Below are 10,465 nucleotides of genomic sequence, written 5' to 3' on the forward strand. Positions count from 1 at the left end.
ACGTTGGATCTCCAGCTCAAGAAGCAGCTAAGATTAGTTGAGATTGTTCATTTTAAGCCAGTTCAAAGCAGTTAGTTGCTGAGAACTGTCTCACCGCTTATCTAACAGGTTACAATAGCAGGAAAAGGTGATGGGAAAAAAAACCAGGATCCCCTCATCTCTGTTCGATTTTTATTCAATGACAGTGACATAGCAGTGACTAGCAAGACAACAGTTAGCCCTGCAGAACTCAGTTCATCATAGTACCACACGTATCAGTGGATTTGGATTGCAGTTGGGAAGCAAATGCCAATTAAAGGATGCAGACACTAAAGCAAAACACAAACAAGTCAAGAATAACCTGCTCCCTCCTCCAACCCATTTTCAGGGCAGGGGCATCATTGGCAAGGCTGGCACTTCTTTCCCATCCTACTGAGCCTCCCAGAATATTAAGATCTAGTGTTCAATACAACGGAAAGGCTTGCAAGATCGGTCCAGAGGAGGATGAAAAGTCAATCACATTTCAATGGGACTTGCTTGGCAGGGGAGGGACCATCATCAACAAGGTGGGTCTTCCAGGCCTGTGCAAGCTTGTGCTGCTTTGGGTTTGATTTCTTTCAGTAACAGGGGGTTCAACAGAGACAGTCCTTCTTGCTTTTTGGTACTGGAATTTCACAGTTGCTGGTTTTCCTTCTGGTGGAGCTTGGGAGATAGGAAACTCAACAGAGCTGAGAATCCTCACGGCAGAGGCACTAATTGTTTTTCCATTGGAACAGCCTGTGCATCTACACAGCCCCACCTTCCAGTCATCGATGTGATACTTTCCTCACCAGGTACACCAACACCATCAAGGATGGCTTTCAGAATCTGGACCTGAAAATGACAGGTCGAGGTGTCCTTGAAGGTGGACAGTTATGGAGTAATTCTCTACCATCCCACCACAGCTTTGTTATGTGGAAAGTTAGGGCTATGTTGGGCTGCCCAGAGTTTGTCACACCAAGATAAAACATCAATGGCAACTGGAGGACACTCAAATCGGTGAAGGACACTCTTTGGTCTGCCTGGAACTTCCAATGCAAAAAGAGATGTCCAAGACAGAGTTAAAGATTGGCACATTCCAAAGTGCAGGACTAAGTGCTGAGGAATGCTGTAAAGCACGGTGCAGTCAGAAAAGAGGTGCAATGGGGAAAGGCCACAGTGCGAGGCCTTTCAGGCATAGTACGCCGAGGAGCTGGAAACCATGATAACCTGTTGGAGCTATATGTTTGGCATGTTATGAACATTTAAAACTGCAGTCAATTGCAGCAGTTAACTAAACAAGTTAGGGAAAGCATCAAAACTTCAGGTAAAAGCATATAACTGGACAAAAATTAGTGGCAGGTCAGATAATTGGACAGGATATAAAAATGATAGAGAACAATTAATTTTTTTTCCTCTTGATCGAGATTTTAAAGTTTGAGAGGAAGCAAGCTAGGGATATGAAATGAATAGTCAGAGTTTCTGCAGGTATTTAAAAAGGAAAAAAATAGGTAGAGTGAGAATGGAAACTTAATAGTAGATAATACGGAAGCAGCAGATAAAATGTACAAATATTTTCTTCTGTCTTCACTGGAGAGAATACAATAAACATTTCAGTGATGGCTGTAAATCAAGAGGCGTAAGGAAGAGACAAACTTAGCGAAATTACCATCAGGAGGGAAATGGTACTAAGGAAATTGATGGAGAATGAGCTGATAAGTTCCTGGGTCCAGATAGATTGCATCCTATGGTCTTAAGAGGTTACAAATGAATTAGTAGAAGCTTTGATCATTTTCCAAAGTTCGCTCTATTCAGGAAAGGCGCCATCCGACTGGAAAATAGTAAATATAGCCCCTCTATGCAAGGAAGGGAGACAGTAAACAGGGAACAATAGGTCAGTTAACCTGGTATGTTGTGAGGAAGGTGTAGACTCCATTCATTAAAGTGATTATAGCTGAATACGTAGAAAATTGGGTGCAATCAGCATGGTGTCAAAGGGAAATCATGCGCAACCAATATGTTGTAGGTTTTTGAAGGAGTAATATAGGGACTGTTGTGGTGCAGTGGTAGTGTCCCTACCCCTGGACCAGGAGGCCCAGGTTCAAATAACATACCTCTGGGGTAGGTGGGATGACAGCTATAAACAGCTTGATTAGAGAAAAAAAAAATAGGTGGAGGAGTAATATGGGGGGCCCTCTTTTGGTACAGTGAAAGTGTCCCTTCCCTGAACCAGGAGGCCTGGGTTCAAGTCCCACCTGCTCCAGAGGTGCGTAATAACACCTCTGAACAGGTCAATTAGAAAAATAGGTGAAGCAGTATTATATAGATGCTCTTTGTGGGGCAGTGGTAGCATCCCAACCATTGAGCTAGAAGGTTCAGATTCAAATACCACGTGCTCTAAGAGGCTTATTGTGAAGTTTCTCAACAAGTTGATTAGAAAATCTGAAGGAATAATGTGTGTTGTGGATAAGGAAGTCTGTAGATGTACTATACCGGGATTTCTAGAAGGCATTTGATAAGGTGCCACAAAGGTTTAGAGTGTTGTATGGAGTAACATATTAGCATGGAAAGACGGCTGGCTGTCAGACAACACAGTATGCATAAATGGGTCTTTGATTGACTAGATGCAACGAGTTGAGTCCTGTTGGGGTCTCAACTTTTTTTTTTTTTTTTAACAATTTATTATCATGATTTTGATAAGGGGAGCGAAGGCTAAATGTGCAGACAAGACCAAGATGGGTAGGACCGCATGCGGTGAAGACAGTAGGGCTATGATAGACAGACAGACAGAGCGAGTAGGCAAAAATTTAGTAGATTAAGTACAATGTGGGAAAATGTGAAGTTGTTAACTTTGACAGGAAGAATAAAAGGAGCAGATTATCACTTCATTGGAGAACATTTACAGAATTCCTATGAATTCAGAGGGATTTTGGTATTCTAGTGCACAAATGACAAAAATGTATTACTTAAATTAATCAGGTACAGCACATAATCATGCAGCTTAATGGATGGCGTTATTTGTTGGAGAGGAATTGAACTTACAAATGAAAAAAGATACTATCAGGAATAGATGGGAAAATGGAATTCTAAACACAATCAAATCAGCCTTGGTGTTTTTGAATGGTACAGCAGGTTCAAGGAGCTGAATGGTCTATTTCTACTCCTATCTTGTATGCTCATATGTAATACTTACAATGTAGTAAGAGACATGAAGAATTGGAAGAAACAGAGTTGAGTTACCCCTATACCATAGCTTTTATTTTCCACAATAACCTTTTGCACTTCACGTAATGTCAACATTCACTAGTCATGTAATGATTTATATTTTAATACATTAAGAATAAAGCATTCATTATGAAAAATACATGTTCCTAAGGGACTATCCCAACTCAAAGACGCCTGTCACGAGCAGGATCCGTCTCCACTTAAATAAATGATTTTGAGGGGTGACCTTAGAGGTTTATAAAATCATAAGGGGCATAGATAAGGTGACTAGCAAAGGCCTTTTCCCTAAGGTGGGGAGAGTTCAAACTTGGGGCTTTGTTTTCGAGGTGAAAGGAGAAAGATTTAAAAAGGATTTGAAGGGTAACTTTTTGTTTTAAACACACAGAGCGTGGTTCATGTGTGGAATGAATTGCCAGAGGAAGTGGTGGATGTTGGTACAGTTACAACGTTTAAAAGACATTTTGAGAAGTACATGAATAAGAAAGGTTTGGAGGGATATGGGCCAAACGCAGGTAGGTGGGACTAGTTTAGTTTGGAAACCTGGTCAGCATGGACTAGTTGGATCGAAGGGTCCGGTTCCGTGCTGAATTACATGTGACTTGCATCATAGAGTCAACCAGACTGGGCAAGGATAGCTGTGGCCCCGAAAAAGCACAAGGGGTTTGGATTTTATGATAATCAGACAGCTTCATGGTCACTTTGACTGTTTGCCAAATGTAAAAAAAAATTAAATATCCCAGGTTGTGTTTTTTTATTAAATAGAGTTCAGAATTCTGAAAATGCCATGATACAACTCATATTCCAACCACCTGGATTATTAAGATCACAACAGATTTTGAAAATGGAACACTAGATAAACAAACCAGCCTGTCACATACCCAGCAACCAGAGAAAGCTGGCTTCGTTTTTGAAAGCTCTCACTTTTGAATATTTGTGCAAACACAAAACTCAACACTAACTCTTGTACTCTGACTTGACTAGTTTGTTTGAAAACAATGAAAAACAAATCTAACGTATGGACCAGACAGAATGAGAGACAGAAATAGAAAAAAGGTGCATTTTCCAGATTTCCAGCCTGAAATCTACAGGAAGGCAATTGCCAAGTCTCGCCTATTCAGGCCATTGCCTACATAAAAACCTACTTTGAGAACCAATGGTTCTGCGTATTTGTCAACATATCATGCCACATAGGAAAGGAGACAGCTTGATTCCAATTATAGTTGAGTTTCCAATCACAACCCTGATACCTATTTATGTATAATTATGTGGGTTTACAAAAGTCAGTTAATATGGTCCAACTTTAGAGGGGATAAGGAGAACTGGGGGCTCAAACACATTATGTTTTGAACGGCAAGACAAGTCAACATGGCTTTCTAAAAAGAAAAGGAGATCAGATCAGATTCTCGGCTTTATGAATCGAAGCAGAGTTTAAAAGGATGCCAAGTTAAACTTTTATAAATGACTGGGTAGGCCTCACTCAGAGTATCACAGCTGGTTGTGGGAGCGGCTCTTTAAAATGAATGTCACAGCCTTCAAGAGGTTGCAGAGGAGATTCTACAGAGTGATGCCAGGGAATAAGGGATATGGGGAGAGCTGGAATTGTTCTCCATTTGAGACAGGGAGGTTAGAAGAGAGATTTTAAGAGGTCTTCAAAAAGATGAAGTGTTTTGAAAAACTGTTTCCATTGCCAGGTAGATAACCAAATTGACTGGCTGGAAAAAGAACTAGTAACAAGATAAGGAGAACTTTTCTTTAACAAAATTGAATACACTGAGCTGTCACAATCTAGAACGTACTGCCAGGGTCAGCAGTGGAAGCAGATTCGATCAAAAACGGGAGAAAGGGAACCATTTACAGGACTCAGTGGAGTGGGATGAATTGGAATATGTTTTGAGGTGCTGCTGAGGTTTCATGATGTTATTTGGCTGCACCTTTGGGGTTAAGAAACACATCAGCCATGATCAAATGGCAGAGCAGTTCGATGGGCCGAATGGCCTAATTTTATCCCTATATCTTATGGTCTTTAGGTAGGCATACTTTATGCTACACTTCTACGGATGCCAAGGATCATGCAGAACATCACTTTGCTTGTCGAAAAGGACTGTAATGCCATCCATCCTTCAGCTATAGAGAACCTTGGGCCCAACCCAAGATCCACTAAAAGCTACACCATCTACTCAGTCTTTTTGATGATACGTATAACAACAACAAGCCACGTTGCAATGATCCTCTTTACAAAACCACTCCAATCTTCACCCAAGGGGTGAAACCTGAGCCAGCTACAATTCCACACTCTTATGGATTATGTAAAATAAACTGAGTCATGGACACCAATCCCAGCTGCTTTTGGTTTCACTGCTATCGCAAGTCAGAGCAGTCAACATCAACCCAGAAGTGCAGTTCTTGAATAGGACATTATTTACGCATCTCTCAGGCGATCAGCCACACATTTTTAATACTTCTGAACATGTTCACAAACACAGATGTGTTAGCATACCAGCTGCCACCAGGCTGCACACGCTTGATCTTGATCTCCCTCTCCCTCAAATAAAGCCTTTGGCCTATGTGATATGATACCATCCCAGAGAGAAGGGGAGGATCACATATTTTGGTTACTTTTTAGCAACAATATATTGGAGTTGCCTCAGCACTCTGCAATGCAAAGGTGAGGGATGGTGTGAGGGTGAACTGGGCAAGATTGGTTGGGAGGAGGGGAATAACCGGCCAATGCTCTCAGTACATATCAGAATGCCACAAATCTGTCTGACAAGTGATCATGTCGGGCTTCAGCTGGTTTGTGCTTCAGTAGCATTTTGACATTTTAGCATTTTAACTTTATGTAATACCCAACAAGTGTGAAACTGCTGATAGCAAACTGGCAACCCGTTCCACATCTTCCTCTGATAGTTATTTCCATTACCTTGTAACTGAAAATTTGGAGAGATATAACATAAGCCGTCAACTTGGGTGGCACAGTGGATCAGTCGTTAACACTGCTACCTCAAAGCACCACGGTCCCGGGTTCGATTCCACCCTCAGGTGACTGTCTGTGTAGAGTTTGCACATTCTCCCTGTGACCGCATGGGCTTCCTCCCACAGTCCAAAGATGCACAGGTTAGGTGGGTTGGCCATGGTAAATTGCTCATAGTATCCAGGCGTGTGCAGACTGGGTGGGTTAGCCATGGGAACTGCAGGGTTACGAGGATAGGGAGGGGATGGGTGGTGGTGGTGGTGGTGGTGGAGGAAAGCTCTTTGGAGGGCCAGTGTGAACTTGATGGGCTGAATGGCCTGCTTCTACACTACAGGGACCCTTTGATGCTATGAATTTATTGCCTGTTTCACAATTCTTACACAAAATGAAGACTAACCCCTCACTGTCCAGCTTAAAGATGATGATTGGCCTCTTATTTGGGGGTGGTGGGGCAGGTGCTCATGGAACATGATGTACTAGAGAGGAACGAACTGAGTGGAAAAATAACCTACCTCGAGGTATATCACTCAGCCTTAAAACAGGACAAATGGGCTTGCTGTCCATGTGTTTCTTGTCAATTATGAAAATCATGCCCAGCATTTCCTCAATAATCACAGCTCTGGCAATTGGTCATCTTCACCTTGGAGCTATAGAATACTGCACAGAAACAGACTCTTTGGTCCAATGCTTCCATGCCGACCAGATATCCTGAATTAATGTAGTCCCATATGCTAGTATTTGGCCTATAAATCGCTCGAAACCCTTCCCATTCATATATCCATCCAGGTGCCTTTTAAATGTTGTAACTGTACCAGCCTCTACCACTTCCTCTGGCAGCTCATTCCATACACGCACCACCCTCTGTATGAAAAAGTTGCCCCTTAGGTCTCTTTTACATCTTTCCCCTCTCACCTTAAACCTATGCTCTCTGTTTTAGTCTCCCTTACCCTGGGGAAAAAGACCTTGGCTATTCTCCCTATCCATGCCCTTCAAGATTTTACAAGTTTCTAAGATTCACACTTCAGCTTCCGACATTTCAGTGAAAATAGCCCCAACCTATTCAGTGTCTCCCTATAGCTCAAACCCTCCAACCCCAACAACATCCTTCTAAATCTTTTCTGCCTTCCAAGTTTAACAACACCTTTCCTATAGCAGGGAGACCAGAATTGTATGCAATACTCCAAAAGTGGCCTAACTAATATCCTGTACAGCCGCAATATGACTTCCCAACTCCTATACTCAATTCATTGACCAATAAAGGCAAGCGTACCAAACACTTTCTTCACAGGTTGTGTGTCATCACCTTTGGGCGCCACCCTCCTGATGAATATTCATGTCATCAAAAAAAGGAGAAGTTAACCAAAACTAGAAAAATGTAGCCATCAATACGTCAACAAAATTAAACAGAAACAAGTATCACTGCTGCAAAATTTAATTAAAATGCAAGAAAAAAAATGCACAGCAAGTCAGCTAACACCTGAAAGGGGTCAACATTCAAGCTGGGGCTATAATCAGTCTAATACATGAAATGTTAGTTTGCAGATGCCTTTACACAGTGCAATTTACCAATCAGAAGTAACAAAAACTGCAGACTCTTACCAATGTAACAACCTGATACTGACCATCAATATGCCAAGCAAACTGAAGAGAAGCTACAGTACTCTCACTAACCCTCTGAAAGTCCACTCTTTCAAAGAAGACTCAGATGTGCTTTTTATATTCATCTCTCAAGGAAATGGTTACGTATTCCACATCTACAAATTGAAGTTTTGAATACATGTTCCCAAAGCATTAGCCTAGGCTTCTGGATTAATAAACCAGCAATATAGCCATCAAACACCATTGCACCACAGTATACAGGCAACAGGATATTGACAGAATAGACGTTTACAGACAACGGGTAACTAACCAGGACAGCATTTTTTTCTGAAGGGTCTAGGCCCAAAACGTCAGCTTTCCTGCTCCTCTGATGCTGCTTGGCCTGCTGTGTTCATCCAGCTCTACACCTTGTTATCTCAGCATAGAATGATCTGGTTTCAGCCACAGGGAGGTTGTGGTAGGGAAGGTGATAATGCAAAGGTTGAAATGAACAATCTTCAACATTGGGACAATACAGAAACAGAGAAGAAGCTCCAAGTTGAACAGTATACCATGGCTTCAAATAGTCTGCTCCAGCGTGAGATCATTCTTGAAGAAGGGAGAATTGTTGCAAAGACTTCATAGCAGGAGCAGAAGGTCTGGGCCTCAGACTTTACAATATTAATTGGGAAGAAGCTGCAGCTCACCCAGAGCAGGATGTGGACAAGTTGATAACAGAGGTACTGGAGGAGTTTTAATTATCATAGAAGACGAACTGGTTGAATTGACCGCTTTTGCATGTGATGAGACAGGACACAACGCAAGAACTGATATTTATATAACACCTTTAGGGAGGAAAGCATCTTCACTGAATAGTAATCAGACAATAATCAAAGGGCCAACATCAGTTTAGACGATCAAAAGTTTGCTCGAAGAGGTTGATTTTAAGAAAAGAATTCCAAAGATTAGGCAAGACACAGTCACTAGTTGTAGGATGTCAAGTTAAGTGAAATTTTATCCTTTCACGCAGTGTGGCAAGGCCAACATTTGCTGTTGATTCCTAAGTGCTCTTGAACTGAGCATCTTGCTTGAGGTTTTTGCCCCCTCCCAAGGGCTGTTATAAATCAAGTACATTGCTATGGATCTGGAGTCAAGCTTAAGCCAAAATTTGGTAAAGATGGCAGATTTCCTTCCCAAAAGAGATCAGTGAACCAGTTGGGCTGTTAGAATAATTAAGGACAGTTCTCAGTACCAAGAATGTTTACAGTCTAGTTTTATTCATCGAATTTAAATTTCATCCCTATCATGGTGGGGATTTGAGTGCACAGCCTACACATGGGCCTCAGGGTTATTTATCCAGTGACATTACCACTAACTACACCATAATCTATCTGTGGGTAAGGCCGCAGACATGGAGGAACACAGTGTTCTTAGAGGGTTATGATCTGGGGGAAGTTACAGAAAGAGCGAGGCTATGGTGTTAGTCGAACACAGAATTAAAGCGAATGTTGCTGAACCAGGAGCCAAGGCCAGGCTAGGGAGCAAAGCGAAGATGGTTTTGGATGACTTCAGATTTACATAGTTAGTCACAGGAGCTGTACCACTTTCCATCAGCCATGTGTGACAGTCAGACCCCACTTATTCAAACCACAGTCCCATTCCCCATCCCCACAAACATCCACAGCAGAATAAAAAGTCTGTTCTCACAAAGGTGAAATTTTGAAGTGCACCGTACAGCACTGACTCCCTAAAGCCAGCCATATCCTTCAAGGCCAGAGGACAGTGCGTGCTCATCCTGACTTTTTTTTCTTTAGGACCCATGAGATCCGTGACAGTCTTTAGCCCGAACTGCAGCCGCAGGAGCTAGAAAGTTACAAACTGCTGGTTTATTGAGGAGGATGACAGGTGGAAGCCAGGCGGGAGGACGGAGCTGAAGGGAGACTTACCGAGCAGTAGGAGCCGGTGGGTCTGCTTGTACTCGCGCTTCTCCGCCTTCAGGCTCTTGTCGATGCTGCGGCTCCGTTTCTTATCCGCTTTGAGGCGGGCTTTCTCCTCAGACCGGAGCCGCTCTCTCAGCTGCCCGTCCGGATGCTCGTGTTGGCCAGCTTCGCCTTCCCCTCCGCCGGCGATGGCGTTGGTCGGCCGGCCCCCGGAGTACGCGATGCTGGAGGCGCTGTGGGGACCGATAAGCCGCGACCTGAGACTGTAACACGTCCCCATGGCTGTCACAATGTAACCGAGCAAATGGATACAACAAGCTGCTCGCTAAAGCTCCCCCGGCCAGGGAACCAACAACTTCAGCGGCTCCCTGTCACCATCTGAGCCCAACTCCCTCTCCCGAACACTAAAGGAATGGCCCAGAAATCCCTGGCCTCGATTCCTCCACACACTTTCACCACCCCCCAACTCCTCCTTCGGCTTTTTTTTTATTATAGAAACAAGATAACAGTTCCCTCGCTGCTACGTGATCAGGAAATGAACCTTCTTTTAAAACACATTACCGTAAATGACTGGCGCACTAAGCGAGGTGGGTGGGCTCAGGCTCTCGTTGTGACTTCCCACGTTTTAAATCATCCCTTTCCCTATCAATATTTTCTTCCAGTCTCTTTTCCCTCCCCTCCCCATTAACCTTTCTCTCCAGCTCAAAGCGGGTGGGGGTACACATTGCATTAGTCTATCTAAAACCCTTGGCAG

At 43.1% G+C, this 10,465-nt stretch overlaps 1 protein-coding gene across 1 annotated transcript in view; it reads right to left on the minus strand.

Moving 5' to 3' along the window:
• Positions 1-10,223, minus strand: part of LOC109937847 (guanine nucleotide-binding protein G(s) subunit alpha) — a 286,905-nt gene extending 276,682 nt beyond the window's left edge. Inside the window, exon 1 of the mRNA XM_048608115.1 lies at positions 9,718-10,223. Coding sequence (XP_048464072.1) covers positions 9,718-9,991 — 274 coding nt within the window. The 5' untranslated portion in view covers positions 9,992-10,223. The remainder of the gene's footprint in view (positions 1-9,717) is intronic.
• Positions 10,224-10,465: the final 242 nt, after the last annotated feature.

This window comes from Rhincodon typus, chromosome 19 (assembly GCF_021869965.1).
Source record: "Rhincodon typus isolate 14 chromosome 19, sRhiTyp1.1, whole genome shotgun sequence".
Taxonomy (NCBI): Eukaryota; Metazoa; Chordata; class Chondrichthyes; order Orectolobiformes; family Rhincodontidae; genus Rhincodon; species Rhincodon typus.